General features: G+C 43.1%; 1 protein-coding gene across 1 annotated transcript in view; it reads left to right on the forward strand.

Moving 5' to 3' along the window:
* The window catches only part of mmp16a (matrix metallopeptidase 16a (membrane-inserted)), a 53,034-nt gene extending 30,427 nt beyond the window's left edge, over positions 1 to 22,607 (forward strand). The window contains 5 exon segments of the mRNA XM_084152138.1: positions 2,449 to 2,520; positions 2,522 to 2,588; positions 8,840 to 8,990; positions 9,195 to 9,310; positions 20,034 to 22,607. Coding sequence (XP_084008264.1) covers positions 2,449 to 2,520; positions 2,522 to 2,588; positions 8,840 to 8,990; positions 9,195 to 9,310; positions 20,034 to 20,362 — 735 coding nt within the window. The 3' untranslated portion in view covers positions 20,363 to 22,607.
* Positions 22,608 to 23,098: the final 491 nt, after the last annotated feature.

Here is a 23,098-nt window from a genome sequence, read left to right on the forward strand (position 1 = left end):
GGGAGAACCTTTTACTTACGCATACAAACAGACTCACGGTGCTACTTGCAATACTGATGATGCATTTTAGACAGTGGTACAGTTGAAAACAGGACAACAACAAAATAAAAAAACTCTTAAAAGCACTGTATGTTTGGAGTTCATAAATGTTCCTCATGTAGTGCAAAGATCACTGCAGCTACAGTGAGGGAAAAAAGTATGTGATCCCCGGCTGATTTTGTACGTTTGGCCCACTGACAAAGAAATGATCAGTCTAGAATTTTAATGGTAGGTTTACTTGAACAGTGGAGACAGAATAACAACTGAAAATCCAGAAAAACGCATGTCAAAAATGTTATAAATTGATTTGCATTTTTAATTGAGGGAATGAAGTACGGTATTTGACCCTCTGCAAAACATGACTTAGTACTTGGTGGCCAACTACAAGAAACGTCTGACCTCTGTGATTGCCAACAAGGGTTTTGCCACCAAGTACTAAGTCATGTTTTGCAGAGGGGTCAAATACCGTACTTATTTCCCTCATTAAAATGCAAATCAATTTATAACATTTTTGACATGCGTTTTTCTGGATTTTCATGTTGTTATTCTGTCTCTCACTGTTCAAGTAAACCTACCATTAAAATTATAGACTGATCATTTCTTTGTCAGTGGGCAAACGTACAAAATCAGCAGGGGATCAAATACTTTTTTCCCTCACTGTAGCTGCAGTGATCTTTGCACTACATTGAGGAACATTTATGAACTCAAACATTCAGTGCTTTTAAGAGTTTTTTTATTTTGTTGTTGTCCTGTTTTCAACTGTACCACTGTCTAAATGCATCATCAGTATTGCAAGGTAGCACCGTGAGTCTGTTTGTCTGCGTAAGTAAAAGGTTCTCCCAAACAAAGCAGAAATGAAACATAGAACCATAATCTTCTGTTACAGAGGTTATAGTAGTTAGTTTGATTAGTTTGGACATTTGGGTAATTCCAAGTGCCAGCAGAAATTGCCTACATCTCAGGTTGGCACGCTGTCCATATTTTCAGAGCAGGAGAAAGAGGGAGATTGGAACACTTTGTCTTTTACAGAGTCGAAAGGAATCAAATAGCTCCGATTTCACAGTTTGATCTGTTTTCAATTACCGGGCTGAGTCCCATACAGAAGAAAACGCTGAACAATTTAAATCAATCAGGGCTTAGGGTAGAGTGAAGGGGCCATGGGACGCTCTGTGTGTGTGTGTGTGTGTGTGTGTGTGTGTGTGTGTGTGTGTGAAAGTGTGTGAAAGTGTGTGTACATGTCCTCCACACACACACACACACACACACACACACAAGAGAGAGACAGTGAGAGTTTAATAAATAGGCTGTGCATGTTTTTATGTGAATGAGGCATGGTGTTGTGATGATGCCAGTGATGAGGTATCTCCATCCTTCTCTCTTTCCCCTCACTCCCCTCATCCTCTCTTTCTCTCTCCCTCTTTCTCCCGTCTCTCTCTACCCCTCTCTCTCTCTCTCTACCCCCCCCCCCCCCCTCTCTGTCTCTCTCTCTTTCTCTCTCTCTTTCTCTCTCTCTCTCTCTCTCTCTCTCTACTTCTCTGAGGACAGGTCACTGTGTGTTTGGCCTCAGACTCTGTGGAAGCCGAGAGCGGCCATTCCGTGCCAAGGGTGTGGTGTCTTACTGAGCCATAATGTATTTCTCAGCTGGGCCTGTGAGCTCTTTCCTCTGAGTTTTGGCCCAACTCTCTTATCTTCAGGTTACATCCAGCATCAAAAAGACAGGCACACCTTAAACTTGGCCATGCACATTTTTCCTTTAGATTGTTTTCCTTTAGATTGTTTCTCATAAAGACTGAGCCATTTGACCTGAATAGTTGAGCATGTGTACAGTGAAGTGTACAGGTTACATACTAATAAGCCTAATGGCTGTTGATGCAGAGTAATGGAATCACCTCTCGGTCATTAAGCTTCAAAGCTGGGTTTTGATTTCCAACAACACATTTTAGCTTGTGTTGATATGTTGGTATGCCAATGTGTTAATGACCATTTCTCTCTCCTCTCCTCTCCTCTCCTCTCCTCTCCTCTCCTCTCCTCTCCTCTCCTCTCCTCTCCTCTCCTCTCCTCTCCTCTCCTCTCCTCTCCTCTCCTCTCCTCTCCTCTCCTCTCCTCTCCTCTCCTCTCCTCTCTCCTTCTCTTCTCTTCTCTTCTCTTCTCTTCTCTTCTCTTCTCTTCTCTTCTCTTCTCTTCTCTTCTCTTCTCTTCTCTTCTCTTCTCTTCTCTTCTCTTCTCTTCTCTTCTCTTCTCTCCTCTCCTCTCCTCTCCTCTCCTCTCCTCTCCTCTCCTCTCCTCTCCTCTCCTCTCCTCTCCTCTCCTCTCCTCTCCTCTCCTCTCCTCTCCTCTCCTCTCCTCTCCTCTCCTCTCCTCTCCTCTCCTCTCTCTCCTCCCCTCTCTTCTCCTCTTCTCTCCTCTCAGGATCACTGGTTTTGGAGGGTACGGGACAACGCAGTGATGCCGGGGTACCCCATGCTCATCAATGTCTTCTGGAGAGGGACTGCCCCCCAAGATAGACGCCGTCTACGAGAACAGCGAGGGGAAATTTGTCTTCTTCAAAGGTAAGGATGCCCACAGATGTATTATACATCATCTATATCAGGGATGGGCAACTGGCGGGCCACGGGTCGCATGGCCCCCCTTTTGTAGGCCCGCGGACCAATACAAAAAAATACAAATAATAATACGTATTTTGTTTTGGGGGGAGGGGACTCATTCTTACTTACTGTTGAGAGTTAGAATAATAAAATACTCAAGGTGCAATTTCGTAATGTAGTTGTGCATCAGCAGTCACTCAATTAGTGCATGTCAGCCCTAAACATTTTTGATTGGTAAATTAGTCTAGCGGCCAGCTATCTAAACTTGTAGTAATCATGGTCGAATTACCGACCGGGGTGGGGCCTATTGATCATCAGTTATCATATTAAAAGCTGCAAACATTTGCCTCCATCCTTTAGCAAAATGTGTAGAATTGCAGGAAATTAGCTGTAAAACTGCACATTTTTCTCTTTTTCCCCCCACCAACGTTGCCCATCCCTGATCTGCATAATCAGACAAATCCTGGACCAAAAAGCATTTTCAATAGGATACAGTAGGATGGGTCCTGCTCCTTATTCTTGGTGATGTGTGTGTGTGCGTGCTTGCGTGCGTGTGTGCGTGGCGTGACATTGCTGTAGAAGGATTAACCAGAGGCTTATCTCTCTGACTATAGAGACTGTACTTACTGTAACCCAGGCAATTTGCCTCCTAATCTCAGACAGTCAAAAGCGGTTTGTCCTGTGAAAATGTGTGTGTGCGTGCATGCGTGTGTGTGTGCTTTCATTTTTACATTTACATTTTAGTCATTTAGCAGACGCTCTTATCCAGAGCGACTTACAGTTAGTGAATGCATTGTCTCTTCTATAAGCAGTCTGTTTGAATGTATGACCTCACAAGCCCCACTGCAGCACAGGCTGTCTCTTCTCTGAGTGTGTTTACATCATATAAACCTATAGCAGATGAAGGGGATGTCTCAATATATACATTTACTGAAAGAGACAGCAAATAAACAAACAAATAGACTTATATACTCCCATGAGAGTGGAAGGGAGGGATGTGGGGAAGAGAGGAGACGGGTGTAAATCTGGGTCTGTCTGGATAATAAGTACAAATCACAGATGGCACGCAAACACATTTCTATTTTTCACAGTTCCTCGAAAAATAGACTAGTTGTCCCCTGTGTACCGAGAGCTCTTAATATCCCTTTTCTCGTTTGTTTCTTTTCTGGTTGTAGCATTGAGATTTCCATTAAATAAGAGGATTTATTATTATGTCCAGTAATAAAACAAAGTGAGCTTTCAAACAGAAGAAAGTGACTCTATAGGTAACAATGTAGGTCAATGACAGGTAACTTATCCAATGGCAGGTCGCAAGTTTTACAATCCTTTTTTTATTTTTTATGACACATATTCATATATGTGGCTGTGTAGATAAGCATTCATGAATGTTTATTAATTGACTATGAATGCCTTGTAAGGCAAAGCTTATAAAGACATTGTTTGCAACAGACTCATGCAGACTTGGGTCCCAAATGGCACCTCATTCCCTATTTAGGACACTACTTTTGACCAGGGAATATAGGGAATAGGGTGCCATTTGCGACTCAGACTTCCTGTCTTTAAAGCTGTGTTATACAAACACTGAATTGGCATATAAATTAGACACTCATTTGAATATGTAAATATGCATCGCTCATAACAACCTTGTTTCTTAGCTGTCTGCCTTTAGAACTAGGGTTGTATATATGTTTGGTGAAATCTGCTCCAAAAGAAAGTCTTTGAAACTGAAATATCTAGTTCTCCCTCGTCATTGACTCAATCATGTATTTTTTCAATGGGAGCAATGCGATAAGATAGGAGGTTATAGTATCAAAGTGCACTGACTATAAGTGTGCATCCCAATTGCCACCCTATTCCCTATATAGTGCACTACTTTTGAACAGAGCCCTATGGGTTCTGGTCAAACGTAGTGCACTATAAAGGGAATAGGGTGCCATTTGGGACTTAGGCTAAATGTAGAAGAGCTTCCAGAGTAACTGCATCAACCCGTTGATTCTGTAGCACTGCAGCCATGGTCTTTCTGATTAGCCTGCCTCTTTAATGACAGCCAGACAGAAACACGCGCACACACACACACACACACACACACACACACACACACACACACACACACACACACACACACACTGGGTATATCAATTGCTTGGTTCTAAGAGAAATATGCATCTACGCGATCTACCACTCGGGGGAGAGAGACACAATTGAGCTACATATACCGCTAGAGCCTATACATTTTTTATTTAGCTTTGCCTTGATTATGTTTAGTTTTTTATACAGAGAAAGCTAGCCTACACGGTCAATGCATACCCTGTGTTTCGAAATGTTTTGTGTGGTCACTATGTGAAAGAGTGTAGCGAAAGTGTTTGGGTGTGTGTGTGTGTGTGTGTGCGTGTGTGCGTGTGTGCGTGTGTGCGTGTGTGTGTGTGTGTGTGTGTTTGATCTGTTTTCAATTACCGGGCTGAGTCCCATACATAAGAAAACGTTGAACAATTGAAATCAATCAGGGCTTAGGGTAGAGTGGAGGGGCCATGGGACGCTGTGTGTGTGTATGTGTGTGTGTGTGTGTGTCTTTACGTAATGTGTGTGTGTACAATACACTCTGTGTGTGGTCCATGTGGAGGAGGAAGGAGCCTGTTGTTCTTGGCACCTTGCCCAGACTCAATGATCACCATCCCCTGTACAACACTGTTTAGACATTGTTAGGAGATAGCAGGAGATTAGCAGTGTTCACTGTGGTAGGTACATCTGAGCTAACATTAAATACTGACAGTTAAAGTTAAAAGATGTAGTCAGTCTAGTCTGAATCATTATTCACTCCCCAAATATCTCACCCTGGTGAGTTCTGAGAAAGCCCCTTATATCCAATATCCTTCACACCCGTCTTAACACACCCATACATACACACACACACACACACACACACACACACACACACACACACACACCCCAATGCCTCCTGACCCAGTTTACCCAGACTGCCTTAGTGCCTGTGCCAAGGGGAGAGGCTTGGCAGGGCAGGAGTAACCGTGATAACCATGAGCCTGCTATATATGGAGCATGAGAATGAAACAGGTGTAATGAACGGCATTTCCTGTCACATGACCCTGCCTTCCCTCCCTTCCTCCCACCACAATCCCAGTTGCCCTTCACTTCACTTCCATAGACATTAAAACCAGTTGCCCTTCACTTCACTTCCATAGACATTAAAACCAGTTGCCCTTCACTTCACTTCCATATACATTAAAACCAGTTGCCCTTCACTTCACTTCCATAGACATTAAAACCAGTTCACATCCGCCCAGTCCTCCCCAGACTTCTGCCAGTGAATTAAAAAAAACACTTCCTGGGGTCACCAAGTCAAAACCATGCCACAACCTATTTACCAGAAATGTATCCCTCCTCTCCCTCCATTCTTCTCTACCTCCCTCGTCTTTCTTCATCCCTCTCTCCCTCCCTCCTCTCCCTCCATCCCTCTCTCCCTCCCTCCTCTCCCTCCCTCCTCTCCCTCCATCCATCTCTACCTCCCTCCTCCTCCTCCTCCTCTCCCTCCATTCTTCTCTACCTCCCTCGTCTTTCTCCATCCCTCTCTCCCTCCCTCCTCACCCTCCTTCCCTCTCTACCTCCCTCCTCTCCCTCCTTCCCTCTCTCCCTCCCTCCTCTCCCTCCATCCCTCTCTCCCTCTCTCCCTCCCTCCTCTCCCTCCATCCCTCTCTACCTCCCTCCTCACCCTCCTTCCCTCTCTACCTCCCTCCTTCCCTCTCTACCTCCCTCCTCACCCTCCATCCTCTCCCTCCATCCCTCTCTACCTCCCTCCTCCTCCTCCTCTCCCTCCATTCTTCTCTACCTCCCTCGTCTTTCTCCATCCCTCTCTCCCTCCCTCCTCACCCTCCTTCCCTCTCTACCTCCCTCCTCTCCCTCCTCCCCTCCCCTCTCTCCCTCCCTCCTCTCCCTCCCTCCTCTCCCTCCATCCCTCTCTCCCTCCCTCCTCTCCCTCCATCCCTCTCTACCTCCCTCCTCACCCTCCTCCCCTCTCTACCTCCCTCCTCACCCTCCTTCCCTCTCTACCTCCCTCCTCTCCCTCCTTCCCTCTCTACCTCCCTCCTCACCCTCCTCACCCTCCATCCTCTCCCTCCATCCCTCTCTACCTCCCTCCTCCTCCTCCTCTCCCTCCATTCTTCTCTACCTCCCTCGTCTTTCTCCATCCCTCTCTCCCTCCCTCCTCACCCTCCTTCCCTCTCTACCTCCCTCCTCTCCCTCCTTCCCTCTCTCCCTCCCTCCTCTCCCTCCCTCCTCTCCCTCCATCCCTCTCTACCTCCCTCATCACCCTCCTTCCCTCTCTACCTCCCTCCTCACCCTCCTTCCCTCTCTACCTCCCTCCTCTCCCTCCTTCCCTCTCTCCCTCCCTCCTCTCCCTCCCTCCTCACCCTCCTTCCCTCTCTACCTCCCTCCTCTCCCTCCATCCCTCTTTACCACCCTCCTCTCCCTCTATAACTCCCTCCTCCTCCCTCCTCTCCTCACACAAGACAACACTTCCTCAAGTCTCGGCTTTGCACTTCTCAAACCTGGGCCTCAGAGTAGGAGTACTGGTATAGGATGAGTTTTTCCCTTTAGATCATAATGAATAACACTATGAGGACAGCACTCCTACTTTGAGACACTTCTTGAATACAGGCCCTGGCATCTAGACTCTTAACGCATTGTCCCAAATGGCACCCTATCCCTGAGCCATGGTCAAACGTAGTGCACTATATAGGGAATAGGGTCCCATTTGAGACTCAGACAAAGACTGTAAAAACCGAGGGTGGCCTCTTGGTTTGTGAGTTAGAAAACAACAACTGAATAACCAAATATGACACTTACCACTGTTTGTTCACTGTAATAGCTACTGTAAATTGGACAGTGCAGTTAGATTAACAAGAATTTAAATTTTCTGCCCATATAAGACATGTCTATGTCCTGGAAAGTTTGCTGTTACTTACAACAGTCATGCTAATCACATTAGCGCACGTTAGCTCAACCATCCCGTATACGGGACACCAATCCCGTAGAGGTTAAGAAGTTGAAAACCACTGGAACAGTGGTAGACTTGCCTGGTAGAGGACCCAAGTGTATCTTCTCCCCACTCACAGTGAGGAAGATGGTTCAGGAGGCAAGGAAAAGTCCAAGGAAAGGAGTTGGAGAATTACAGTACTTGGTCGCGTCTTGGGTCACCAAGTCTACAAATCTACAATTAGACGCCACCTCCATGCCAATAGGCTATTTGGAAGGGTTGCCATAAAAAAAGACGTTATTTAGAGCAACCACCAAATGTAAACGCCTGGAGTTTGCTTAACACCATTGACACTTGGATTGGAATCGGTTGCTATGGCCAGATGAGGAGAAAATAGAGCTCTTTGGTCACGCACACCATTGGAGGGTTTGGCCTCAAAATAAGGATGCATATGCATAAATGAACGTCATGCCTACTGTAAAATATGGTGGTGGATCTTTGATGTTATGGGGCTTTTTTACGTCCACTGGTCCTGGGGCCCTTGTTAAGGTCAACGGCATCATGAACTCTACCAAGTACGAGGCTGAAACTTGGCCGCAAGTGGATCTTGTTAAGTCAGACCAAATAATGCAAATATTGGACTAATGCGTAGATATTGTAGTTCCCTACTGAACCAGCATTATGTGATTATTGATAGTTCCAGAGAGAATGGTCTGTTCAATGATAAGGTGGCTATTGCACCTAGTATATTATAATGTGGTTATATATAACCAAAATTGAAAATGTTGCAACTCTTGTGCAATGTGATATGACTCTAACAACCTCACTGTACTGTAACATTCGTGATCTCCAGTTATGTAGTAGTCTACCAGCACTACAGCTTCATATACTGTACACCTTGGGGTTCTGAAACTGATTTGGTATGGCTCACATTAGGCAGGCTGGATTATAGTTACCCTGCCTGGCCAACCAAATGTCATCCCCAGGTTTTAGTAACCCCTCCTGGCCAACCAAATGTCATTCCTGGGTTAAATCCCCTCAGTGCTGGTGAGTGAGTGGATGTGTCCCAAATGGCAAGCTATTCCTTATATAGTCCAATACTTTTGACCAGAGCCCTATGGGACCTGGGCAAAAGTAGTGCACTATAAAGGAAATAGGGTGCCATCTGAGACGTGTAGTGTCCCAGCAGTCCCTCTGAGCCCTGTTGTCCTTGTGTCTCTTCCAGGGAAGCAGTTCTGGGTGTTCAAGGACACCATGCTCCAGCCCGGCTACCCCCAGGACATCTCTATGTTCGGCCACGGCATGCCAACCCAGAGCATCGAGACCGCCGTCTGGTGGGAGGATGTAGCCAAGACATACTTCTTCAAAGGGGACAGGTGTGTACACTGAGATGAGCTGTGTGTGTGGGTGGAGGGGTGTGTGTGTGCGTGCCTTCGTGGGGAATTGGGTGTGTGTGTCTGTCAGTTCATGTGTGTGTGTGTGTTTCTAATGTATTGGGATTGGGATGCCAATGAGATTGTGAGATGTATGTTTTGATGTCTGATTATCCCACACCCTAATCCCCATGACTGTCTGTTCAGGTACTGGCGCTACAATGAGGACATGAGAACGATGGACCCAGGCTACCCTAAATCCATCACTGTCTGGAAGGGCGTCCCAGACTCTCCACAAGGAGCCTTCGTAGACAAAGCCAATGGTAAGTTCTCCTATCTATCCCATACTATCATTATTGCTAGACAGTAGCATAATAACACATCTCCCTATCTTTTAATCCTCTCCTTCCATCCACTAGACAGTAACATTCACATCATATATACCAAACATAGCCTTTACTTCAGCCTCGTAGCTACACATTTTAATACCTTGTAGCTACAAGGCTCTACAAAAAGCTACAATTTTAGTAGCCATATGTTGACAGTATATTGCAAGACCCAGTTGGAATATGACAGGGAAGCAGAAAACAAAATACCAGTCTGTTGCCCAATCCGGTTGAGGCCAGTTGGTCTGCACAGAGGGTGGGAAAGATGAGTTTTTGTTTTTTTGTCAGGCCTGCGGGCTAGACTTATTAGACAAGTGGATCGTACAAAAAGCCTGAGAATGGCTCCTATTGGTTGGTAATGGCCAGCAGGGCGGGGTTTGAGCGGACCTGGCAGTGCCTGTATGGGAAAAAGCAGGCCAGGTGGGGAGGCGGAGCGCACTCATGCCATCTGTCCCCATCCCTCTCAAGGGGAACTGCCCTTCCCTACCTTCAGGCTATGCTCAAACTCTACACCCAAAACCGAGCACTCCGTTCTGCCACCTCTGGTCTCTTGGAGGTCAGCTCCCACTCAGCCCAGTCAAAGCTCTTCTCTGTCCTGGCACCCCAATGGTGAAACCAGCTTCCCCCTGAAGCTAGGACAGCAGAGTCCCTGCCCATTTTCTGAAAACATCTGAAACTCAGGTAAACGTCTGGTAGCATGGTATTTTGTTTTTTGTTTTTTTAAATGCCTTTAAACTATCACATGGTTCCTTTGGGATATTGGTCAGTTATGTTAGATTGTGTAAATTCCACGGTAACGGAATTAAGCTTTGATTCCGATTTTTCACTTTAAAATGTATGCCAAACAAAAACCTTTGATTTCAGAGTTTAACAAACCATACAACTCTATGCACAAGGACTACTTTGAACAGTTTACACTGTACACTGAACATTTCACAAAAACACATTTACTGGAAGAACTGCGCAGATGCAAAGTTTGTAACAGAATTGCGGTAAACTCTGTATCCGTTTTTTATGCGACCACATTTTCCAAAAACTATGTTAAATATCTGCTCCGAATTAAGATTCAAAGATGTCTGCATATAGAGTGGGGTGTTAGCTATGGCATGACACCTTGAGTTTGAAAAATGTATTTTGGTTATTGAACTACATTAGGTGAAGTGGATGGGTCCCTGATCTGTACAATACAGAAATGCATAATTATGGATATGAAAGTCATTCTCTTCATGGGGATGTATCCTGAATAGGTACACAAAGGTACAGTAGAAATATGCAATATCCCACTTGTGCATATTTGGGTATTATTCTACAGACGGTATTATTGTAATGAGCTCTGCCCTCAAACAAGACGACATTTGGTTTTTTATTTTATTTATTTTTTATTTAACCTTTATTTAACCAGGTAAGCCAGTTGAGAACAAGTTCTCATTTACAACTGCGACCCGGCCAAGATAAAGCAAAGCAGTGCGATAAAAACAACAACAACACAGAGTTACACATGGGCAGAGCTGGTGGCCAGGGTAGGGGTAGTCAGGTGGAAAGCATGGCCAGCCGTAGCAAAATGCTTATTGAAATTCTCGATTATCGTAGATTTATCGGTGGTGACAGTGTTTCCTAGCCTCAGTGCAGTGGGCAGCTGGGAGGAGGTGCTCTTATTCTCCATGGACTTTACAGTGTCCCAAAACTTTTTGGAGTTAGTGGTACAGGATGCACATTTCTGTTTGAAAAAGCTAGCCTTTGCTTTCCTAACTGATTGTGTATATTGGTTCCTGACTTCCCTGAAAAGTTGCATATCACGGGGGCTGTTCGATGCTAATGCAGTACGCCACAGGATGTTTTTGTGCTGGTCAAGGGCAGTCAAGTCTGGGGTGAACCAGGGGCTATATCTGTTCTTAATTCTGAATTTTTTGAATCGTGCATGCTTATTTAAGATGGAGAGGAACGCACTTTTAAAGAACAACCAGGCATCCTCTACTGACGGAATGAGGTCAATATCCATCCAGGATACCGGGCCAGGTCAATTAGAAAGGCCTGCTCGCTGAAGTGTTTTAGGGAGCATTTGACAGTGATGAGGCGTGGTCGTTTGACCGCGGACCCATTACGGACGCAGGCAATGAGGCAGTGATCGCTGAGATCCTGGTTGAAGACAGCGGAGGTTTATTTAGAGGGTAAATTAGTCAGGATGATCTCTATGTCTACGGATTTAGGGTTGTACCTGGTAGGTTCCTTGATAATTTGTGTGAGATTGAGGGCATCTAGTTTAGATTGTAGGACGGCCGGGGTGTTAAGCATATCCCAGTTTAGGTCACCAAGCAATATGAACTCTGAGGATAGATGGGGGGCAATTAATTCACATATGGTGTCCAGGGCACAGCTGGGGGCTGAGGGGGGTCTGATCCGGACCAGACCAAATCTGAAACAATCATAGACATCTATGTTTCACAAGTTTGGACATAACAGTAGAGTGGCGAACAGTACAGTACAGCACAGTAGATTAGAGCTCAGTACAGTACAGTACAATACTGTACATTATACTGTACTCTACTCTAGTGTGCTCTACTGTACAGTACTGTACTTTTCTTCGCTTTACTGTACTGTAATATTCTGTACTGTACTGTTCAATACTGTGCTCTACTGTACTGTACTGTGCTATCTAAACTTGTGAAACATAGATGTCTATGGTTGGTTTAGATTTGGTCTGGCCAGGCCGGACTGACCACATTTCAACTTCAATGGACATCCGGTGTGGTCGGTGCTCAGTGGGTGAGGATGCTTGTTACAGTAAATGGAAAGAGGGTAGGTGGTAGGTGTAATGGTAGGTGTCAGTAAGAGCCGGTAGAGGTGACATTAACTGGAGAGAGAGAGAGAAGAGGGAGAGAGTGGCAGAGAGAGAGAGAGAGAGAGAGAGAGAGAGAGAGAGAGAGGGAGAGTGTCTAAGACCCCTTTTCCATCTGTTTGACCAGAATCAAAGCCTTTGCTTATTTCCAAATTTTTAGGATGGGAAATGGTTGGAAAATGTATATATGCCTTAATTACTCAAAAATATAGACTCCTAGCTTTAATTTGACACCCAATTTCACATGCTCCTATGAACTTCACACGTTGGTGCTCATGGGTCCTTTTAGATGGGAAATGCCCAGAAAATGGACTTGCTACGATATGTGGTTGTCTCACCCAGCTATTTTAAGATGAATGCACTAATTGTAAGTAGCTCTGGATAGCGTCTGATAAATTACTGAAGTGTAAATGTAATGTCGAAACAAGTCACCTCGAAAATGTACCCTGATAATCAACCATTATCAAGTCCAATGATTGTAGGGTCGCTATCCTCCACTCTTTATAGATGGCAGCATGTCAAGTCGTTTGTCTGTGACTAGTACATTTAACATATTTAGCAGACACTCTTATCCAGAGCGACTTACAGTTAGTGAGTGCATACATTTTCATACTGGCCCCCCGTGGGAATCGAACCCACAACCCTGGCGTTTCAAGCGCCATGCTCTACCAACTGAGCTACTAATAACTTATTCATTCATGGTGGAGCAAATCTACACTTTTCTTGTTGTGTAGTGCAAACTATTTAGTTTTGCTGGTGTAAAGATTGCGGGTCTCCCTCATTTGCACTGCCTTACCCTCTCTCTGGCTGGCCTGGGTTATATCCACTGTTTTCCCTCCACGGAGTGTCTCATCCAAGCTGCTCCTCTTTGCTCTCCACCTGGCTGTCAGCCGCAGCTCAACAATCCCCAACCCACTCTCTCAATCGACCCCCACCCCCAATCTACTCACACGCATGCACATTCACATACATACACACAGTCCCTCTCTCCCCTTACCTTTCCTTGGCCTCTATTTGTTACATCTCTCAGACAAAATGAAAATGTTTGTGGTATTGCTTTGCGCACTGATTTTACTGAACTCTGGAGGACACTAACATTGTCGCTGGGTGAGTACATCTGACAATGTGCTCTCCCGTCCATTAGACATTGTGTCGGCGGGATCTTGCTCTTTTTCACTCGGTCCACTCGTCCAAGTGCCGATGCATTTGTGTCATGATGTGAACAGTACGAACTTATGTCACTACCAAAGTCTAATGGTTTTAAATGACTGTTTTGTATTGTCTGGAAACTCACTTGTAGAAATCGCTTGCAGTAGGTCTCTTAAAAAAGAGAAGCCATGCAAGGTTATTAAACAGAGGTGCCTAGTTATTCTTCTTTTGTTGAAATCAGGTAACGTGCTACCTAACCCTGGCCCTGAAATGTAATGTCTCCAAACCCCCTCTGATTTTAAATATAGATCTGGTTTTGGTATTTTTCATTTAAATGTACGCAGCCTGTTGTCTAAAATTGATGGGGTTAGGATTTGGGCTAAATCAACTGATGCTGATGTAATTGTGTTTTCTGAAACCTGGCTCAGCAAGTATGTTCTTGATAAGGATATTTGAATATATGGTTATAATGTGTATCGCACTGATCGAGTTAAGAAAGGTGGGGGTGTGGCTATACAGTGAGGGAAAAAAGTATTTGATCCCCTGCTGATTTTGTACGTTTGCCCACTGACAAAGACATGATCATTCTATAATTTTAATGGTAGGTTATTTGAACAGTGAGAGACAGAATAACAACAACAAAATCCAGAAAAATGCATGTCAAAAATGTTATAAAATGATTTGCATTTTAATGAGGGAAATAAGTATTTGACCCCTCTGCAAAACATGACTTAGTACTTGGTGGCAAAACCCTTGTTGGCAATCACAGAGGTCAGACGTTTCTTGTAGTTGGCCACCAGGTTTGCACACATCTCAGGAGGGATTTTGTCCCACTCCTCTTTGCAGATCTTCTCCAAGTCATTAAGGTTTCGAGGCTGACGTTTGGCAACTCGAACCTTCAGCTCCCTCCACAGATTTTCTATGGGATTAAGGTCTGGAGACTGGCTAGGCCACTCCAGGACCTTCATGTGCTTCTTCTTGAGCCACTCCTTTGTTGCCTTGGCCGTGTGTTTTGGGTCATTGTCATGCTGGAATACCCATCCACGACCCATTTTCAATGCCCTGGCTGAGGGCCCAAGATTTGACGGTACATGGCCCCGTCCATCGTCCCTTTGATGCGGTGAAGTTGTCCTGTCCCCTTAGCAGAAAAACACCCCCAAAGCATAATGTTTCCACCTCCATGTTTGACGGTGGGGATGGTGTTCTTGGGGTCATAGGCAGCATTCCTCCTCCTCCAAACACGGCGAGTTGAGTTGATGCCAAAGAGCTCCATTTTGGTCTCATCTGACCACAACACTTTCACCCAGTTCTCCTCTGAATCATACAGATGTTCATTGGCAAACTTCAGACGGGCATGTATATGTGCTTTCTTGAGCAGGGGGACCTTGCGGGTGCTGCAGGATTTCAGTCCTTCACGGCGTAGTGTGTTACCAATTGTTTTCTTGGTGACTATGGTCCCAGCTGCCTTGAGATCATTGACAAGATCGTCCCGTGTAGTTCTGGGTTGATTCCTCACCGTTCTCATGATCATTGCAACTCCACGAGGTGAGATCTTGCATGGAGCCCCAGGCCGAGGTAGATTGACAGTTCTTTTGTGTTTCTTCCATTTGCGAATAATCGCACCAACTGTTGTCACCTTCTCACCAAGCTGCTTGGCGATGGTCTTGTAGCCCATTCCAGCCTTGTGTAGGTCTACAATCTTGTCCCTGACATCCTTGGATAGCTCTTTGGTCTTGGCCATGGTGGAGAGTTTGGAATCTGATTGATTGATTGCTTCTGTGGGCAGGTGTTTTTTATACAGGTAACAAGCTGAGATTAGGAGCACTCCTTTTAAGAGTGTGCTCCTAATCTCAGCTCGTTACCTGTATAAAAGACACCTGGGAGCCAGACATCTTTCTGATTGAGAGGGGGTCAAATACTTATTTCCCTCATTAAAATGCAAATCAATTTATAAAATTTTTGACATGCTTTTTTTTTGTTTTTTTTGTTATTCTGTCTCTCACTTTTCAAATACACCTACCATTAAAATGATAGACTGATAATTTCTTTGTCAGTGGGCAAACTTACAAAATCAACAGGGGATCAAATACTTTTTTCCCTCACTGTATATGTAAAGACTAAATTCCTTGTAAGTGTGGCAAAGTCTGAAACTATTTGTAAACAGTTGGAATTTCTTGTTTGAATCTTGAGGTTTCAAAGGGTCTCTCTATAACTGTGATTGGCTGTTATAGACCCCCCTCTGCTCTCGGTGATGCATTTTCTTCTCTGATGCACCTTATCTCTAAACTTCTTTACAGTGAACTGATCTTGATTGGTGATCTCAACTGGTGTTGTAAAATGTATTGTAATTCTATTAATCTTACCCAGTTGATTAATTCACCCACCTGCCCAATTCTCAAATGTCCAGACTACCCTGATTGATTTGATTTTGACAAATGTTCCACATAAATATTCTGTGGTTGGTGTTTTCTGTAATGATTTAAGTGACCATTGTGCTGTTGTTGCTGTTAGAAATACTAAGGTACCTAAGACAAACCCACGCTTTATTCGTAAGAGAAATTGTAAGAGTTTTAATGAGCAGGCTTTCTTTCATGTTTTGTTTTATTTTGACTGGAGCAAGATTGAGCTTTTTATTCCTGATGTGGAAACTGCCTTGAAGTTCTTTCATTATGGTTTTTTCCAAATAGTAAACAAACATGCCCCATTCAGCAGGTTCGGAGTTAAAGGGCGGGATAATCCATGGTTTTCTTCTGAGCTGTCCTGTATTATTCACAAACGTTATCTAGCCTGGGCTAAAGCAAGGAAATCATGTTCTGATGCTGATTGGCTTATTTTTATGCAGCTACGAAACAAGTGTTCTTCTCTTCTCAGGAAGGCCAAGTCTGAATATTTTATGTCTGTTACCACTGATAACCTGAATGACCCTAGAAAGTTTTGGAAGGCTATTGAGTCTATGTCTGGTAACAGTAATGTTAATGAATTACCGTCACGTGTATTGAAGGACTCTGTTGCTGTATGTGACAAAACCGAAATGCTGAATTGTTTCAATGAGCACTTTGTATCATCTGGTAGGCTGTTTGATTCAGTATCCTCTGTCTCTGTACAACCTTGTGTGGATGAACCAGTGAGAGCTGGTCAAACGTTTAGCTTTTCGCCATTCTCAGTGCAGGAGGTACATAAAGCCCTGAAATCCTTAGATCAGAGAAAGCCTGCAGGTCCTGATATTCTTGATCCCTGCTTTTTAAAACTTGCAGCTGATTTCATAGCTGAACCACTTAGATATCTGTTCAATCGAAGCCTGGAATGTAATGAAATTCCAAGGATCTGGAAATCAGCATTTGTTCTACCACTTTTAAAAGGGGGAGATCCAACTCTTTTAAATAATTGTAGACCAAACTCAAAGCTGTCACCCCTGGCAAAAATACTTGAAACCCTTGTTAGTGAACAGCTAAAATAGTTTTTATATACTAACTATTTTATCAATGTACCAATCGGGCTTCAGGAAGAAGCATAACACAATTACAGCAGCCAATAAGGTTTTAAATGATATCACTGAAGCCCTTGACAAAAAAACAGCACTGTGTCTCACTTTTTATTGATCTCTCGAAGGCTTTTGATACAGTTGATCATACTATACTGAGGCAGGGATTGTCGCGAGCATAGGTCTTTCGGAGCATGCAGTTGCATGGTTTGCTAACTGTCTGTCTGATAGAACTCAGTGCACACAATTTGATGGGCTCATGTCTGTTAAATTGTCTGTCTGTAATGGTGTGCCCCAGGGCTCTGTACTTGGTCCCCTCTTATTTACTATATATATAAATAATTTAGACAAAAATGTGCAAAATGCGCAACTTCACTTTTATGCTGATGATACTGTTATTTATTGTTGTGCCTCGTCTCTCACTAAAGCTTTCCAGAACTTGCAAACTGCTTTTTATCCTGTTCAACATACCGTGTGTCAATTGAAGCTTATCCTCAATGCTGACAAAACTAAACTAATGGTGTTTTCTAAAGCAAGAAATAGACCACTGAACCTTTCACCTATTACTACCTGTCAGGGCAATGAGATTGAGGTTGAAACCTCATATAAATATCTTGGAATTTTAATTGATGACAGCCTCTCTTTTAAATTGCATATTCAACAACTTACAAAAAAATTTAAGCTGAATTGGGATTTTATTTTAGGAATAAGGCCTGTTTTTCTTTTGAAGCCAGAAAGAGGCTAGTATCAGTTACATTTATGCCTATACTAGACTATGGAGATATTTTATATATGAATGCTTCCGCTCAGTGTTTGAGATCAATTGACACCCTTTATCATGGAGCATTGAGATTTCTTTTAAACTGCAAAACCCTTACGCACCATTGCACTTTATATACCAGGGTTGGCTGGCCTTCTCTAGTCACTCGTAGGCTCTGTCACTGGTATACTTTTATTTACAAAGCCATTTTGGGTTTGCTACCATTTTATCTGGGCATTTGTATTCTTCAGAAATATGGTGGGTACTCCCTTCGTTCGCAGGAGTTTATCCTGCTAACTGTTCCAAATGTCCGAACTGAATTTGGTAAAAGGGCTTTTATGTACTCTGCGCCATCGGCTTGTAACGCCTTATAACATACATTTAATCTAGAAGAACCTGTCCCGATTGGTGTCTTTAAATCATTGATGAAGGATTTTGAGGCTGATTCCTTCACCTGTCAATGTTTTTAAATAGCTGTTTTATGATTTTGTTATACTCCTGTGATTTCTATGGATGTTTACTAGATTACGTGTAGTTTTTCATGTCTCTGTAATTGTGTAATGACTTGGTGCTGCCTATCTTTGCCAGGACTCTCTTGAAAAAAGAGATTTCAAATCTCAATGAGCCCTTCCTGGTTAAATAAAGGTTTACAAAATATATATATATACTTTTGGTTGGGTCAGTGTGACTGGGAGCTGGTATGCTTGAAAAGAGCTGTGTGTTGTAATGTTCATCCGCCCCTACACATACATTCACACAGTGCTCGGTCTTACTGTGTGGCTCCGACAAAGTCCATAAGAGTGAAGTTGGTCTGTTTACTCCCCACTCTCAGTATAGCTCTATCTCTTTCTCACCCCATTTCTTTTAGAAAAGTTTATATCTAAAACGCGAAATACCCCAAAAAATCACATTTGTGTTTTTTCATCAGAAATGATTAAGGGTACCTTCATGTATGTGTAAAATATGACTGTTCTCAGAATGTTTTATTAATAGATTTTAGATGTGCATACATTTTTTTTGTTGCAAAATGCTAGACTGTATGTCCATTGTTTAGCTGGAATGGAATGTTCGTATCCTTTATATTTGACTGTGATATGTAGTTGTCTCACCTAGCTATCTTAAGAGAATGCACTTACTCTAAGTCGCTCTGGATAAGACCGGATGCTAAATTGCTAAAATGTCAAATGTAAATGTTTTACATACAGATCTCATATTACTGTATTGAATAATATATATATAAAAATATATATATTGATGTCACAAATGTATAATTTGTACAGTTCTTTATTTAAAATGTAGCTATTTTGTTACATTTGACTGTGTAAAACCTAGCAGTAGTACTTATTTCTCTGAGAGTGAGGCGGATATATAACATTTATCAAAAAAACGTGATTATTTGTCTCTCTGAAATGAAACCATCAAGTGATAGATTTTTAACAAATAGTGATTAGATAGTGAATAAAAACCACCAATCTCTTTTATAATTTCTTTAAACAATAAAAGCTAATTTACCAACATTTCTGAAAATGGATATATAGCATTTTGGAATGAAACTCTTCTTTTGTTCTCACCCTCACCAGTCAGTGCTCAGCTAAATGCCAAGTCTCTCTCTCCCTCTCTTCTTTCCCAAGATAAATCTTTCAGGACCCTTCTCTCTTTTTTCTCTCTCTCTCTCTCTCTCTCTCTCTCTCTCTCTCTCTCTCTCTCTCTCTCTCTCTCTCTCTCTCTCTCTCTCTCTCTCTCTCTCTCTCTCTCTCTCTCTCTCTCTCTCTCTCTCTCTCTCTCTCTCTCTCTCTCTCTCTCTCTCTCTCTCTCTCTCATTCCCGCCCGCTCTTGTTCCCTGGGTTGCTAACCGTAAACAACTCAGCTGCCCATGTGATTTAGCACCCCGTTCTCTCTGTTTCTCTCGCTCTCTCATCTCTCTCCCTTTCTCTCTCGCTCTTCCCTTCTGAAGGACTCCTCCTCTCCTCTGTACACTTGGAAATAGGGCGCATATCTCATCTATTCTTCCCTCTCTCTTTTCTTAGAAGAATTCATGAATAATTCAGAGAGGTGGAGAGGAGAGGAGAGGAGAGGTGGGGAGTTTAGCCAGGTTGTCAAGCTGGGGATATTGGTTTACAGTGTGTTTGTGGTCCAGAGTTTCAGGTCCTCCGGAGAAGAGTAAGCACTTGTCTTTATCACTGCCAGGGCTTTATTCTACTGGCCTGTAACCCCCAGGGATATATTGGGCCCCTGGAATAAAGAGAGAATTACAAACTACATGGAAACAAGTTCTTTACCAACCTCAGATTGACATTCAAATGAATCCTGTGGAGACCATATTAGGAGACATAGACTGTCAACAGATTGTACTTAATTGTATTCTCTTTCTCTCTCTTTCTCTCGCTCTCTCATCCCCCTCTGTCGCTTTCTCTCCATCACTTTATCTCTCCAGGTTTCACCTACTTCTACAAGGGGAAGGAGTACTGGAAGTTCAACAACCAGAGGTTGCGAGTCGAACCCGGTTACCCCCGCTCTATCCTGAAGGACTTCATGGGCTGCGACCTGACCCCCATCGACCCCGAGTGGCCGCCCACGGAAGACGTCGACATTGTCATTGAGCTGGAAAACGAGGCCAACACAGTGAAGGCCATTGCCATCGTGATTCCCTGTGTCCTGGCGCTCTGTCTTCTCGTCCTGGTCTACACCGTCTTCCAGTTTAAGAGGAAGGGAACGCCCAGACACATACTGTACTGCAAACGCTCCATGCAGGAGTGGGTGTGATGACTCTGGGTGACACACAGGGGTCCGCTAATTGGACCAATATTACTTTATTATACCCTCCAGTATAATGGAATCAATGGTCCGAAAATTACATCCAGACAGAGGTGGTGGTGGTTGCAGTACGTCGGTGACTCCACTATGATCTGATCTAATTTTAGGCCTACTCCCAAGACTCCCCCGTCTTTTTAAATGGGGGCGGGAGAGGGTGGGGCCTTTGCCTAGATATCCCTCCACCCTGAGATTGAACAGAGGGTACTGTTATTTTGTATCCCATCAACCCCCATTCCTAGCCCAGCCATTTTCGGACGGCGCCTGGTGCAACCGCTCTTAAATGGGGAAGAACTTTCATGTGGCTTTCAACTCTTCCCATGGTGCACTGCGTCAGTCATCTTCCTGTTGTCATATCATGCTGTCGTCCAATCAGAGGAACACAGCCGGTTCTTATCTACAGTATCTTAGGTCTTAACCCCTACTGCACGTGCTCAGAAAGACAAAAGACCCCCAATAACTAATGTTGCTGAAGTTAACCAGCGAGTTACCAACTCCTGTCTCTTTTTATTGTTTTTTTCCTTCAAAATATAATTTATTTTTCAAAAATGAACGATTTTACAGTCCCATTTAAAACAGTCCTGAAGAAAAGAACAACCCAAACCAAATAAATACTTTTTTCTCTCTAAAGATAGGATAACTTTTATTTTATTTTTTATATTCATTTTTGCTATCACTTTCTTTTATTTTTCTCCTCCCTGCTCTTCTTGATCCTTTATGCAGTGGAAACTTTGACTGTTGTGGCAGTCTGTCTCAAAAACAGGGGCCAAAATATTTTGCAATATTTTTAATCGCCTTAATTAAAGATCAATTGTGTTCTTCTTGTGTTTCATTTTCTTGTTTTTTGCTATTTTGTATACTGCTTTGTTTGTTATTTGTTTACTTGTTTGTTGAAAGAGATGTTGGGGCCATATTGGTTGCTATCCAAGATAAATAGTAATGGGTTAAACAAGTCAGCATGCCAAATGACACCCTATTCTCTACATACTAGTAGTATATAGTATCTAGGGAATAGGATGCCATTTGGGACACAACACATGTTCTATTACCCAGAGGCCTCAGCGCTGGTTTGGCAAACCACCAGAACAGGGGAAAGATTCAGCCTGTATATAGAGTTTAAGATATTAGTCAAAATAGGGAGGAGGAAGGTTCCTGAAAAAAAGCCACTAAAGTTGAGTGTTATGGTATTGTTATAGTATCTGACTTGCTATATATATATCAGTTTGATAGAAAAGACTGATAAATTAAAGAGATGAAAATGCTGTTACACTATAGATTAGCTTATTGTTTACCCCTCTGAAATGGAAGTTCTGTATTGGTTAAGTTTGCATCCCAAAATAATTGTATGGTCTTTGTGAACGTACGGACAGACCGTGTTTAATCTTCTTGACTGCCTTGTTGAGAGAGTTCTACTTAAGTCACAGAAGCCTACTACCCATGATGCACTTGTCTCTCGACCGAGGACCAATAGGAGTGACAGTGACGTCAGTCAAGACAATGCAGTGTCTTCTCCTGTGTCCAAGTGCATGCAAGCATCTACATCCACTTTGGACTGCTCAGAAAATCTCTACGAAAATGAAAAAGTGAAAACAAACAATATGGACAAACCGGATTCACAGATACAGCAGTTTGTTCCTCCAGTGCTTGAAAACAGGTTGCAGTTACAGTTTGGTGGAACATACCTGCAGGTTCCTTGTATGCGAATGGAACGCACCATGTGGCATGCAGCTTGACCAGTGGTTCTGCCCAAAGCTTACGGAAGGACTTGATGATGATGCTCAAACTCTTGAATATACCTTGTTTGCATCTATTTGTTTATGTTTCATGGCTGCGGGTTCCCTTTCTGGTACAATAAAAACAAAAGAGTCATTGGAACCTCATGATTTAAATGGAAAATATCTCACCTGAGCTATAGGAAGCAGGCGTTTAGGTCATTTCTTGGTAATTGGCGAGGTAGGTTAGGTTGTCCAGAGGAATCTTGATTTGGTCACAGAATCTGAAAAAAGTAACTAGTGTCGTTGCTTCATGGTGAGCAGTGTTTGAATGTGTGTCTGTTTCATGATAAAGGTTTTTACTTTCTTTCTTTTTGCAAAAACAAATGGGACATCCTTCTTCCTTCTTCGTGTAAAACAGATTGGGACAATGGAAAATGTCCTGACAGAATTAATAAATTGATCAGTATATGATTAAAAAATGATGCCTTGAAACTCATTGCTTATATTTATATGTACATTATATACCCAATGAAGGTGTGGAGTAAGGTGTGTTATGTGAATGGTTTTGCTATGTGGGTGTGAGGAGGGATTTTATATGTTTTAGCTATGTGTGTAAGCTCTCCCCCTTGCCCCTTGCTGTGTTCTTAATGGTAAATCCTCACCAAATCAAAACTACTACTGTTCACAATCCATTTATCTCAGAAGAGATTAACTCACAAATGTCTGATGTCTAGAAAACAACTACATTGGTTTGAAATGTCAGACAAAGTCCAGTGCTCTCAATAGACATGTACTTAAACCTTATGTACCAGACAATCAGGAAGTATACCACATCCAGGACAAATAAGACACATTCTAAAAATATTCTCCAAACTCTAGGGGGATTTCCTTAGTGTAATCCGACCACAAAAGGAAAAATGACAACATTTATATTTCAGAGTAAAACCATGTTGGTGTTTATGTGGAAAATACC

Source organism: Coregonus lavaretus (genome assembly GCF_964263955.1).
Source record: "Coregonus lavaretus genome assembly, chromosome: 34".
Taxonomy (NCBI): Eukaryota; Metazoa; Chordata; class Actinopteri; order Salmoniformes; family Salmonidae; genus Coregonus; species Coregonus lavaretus.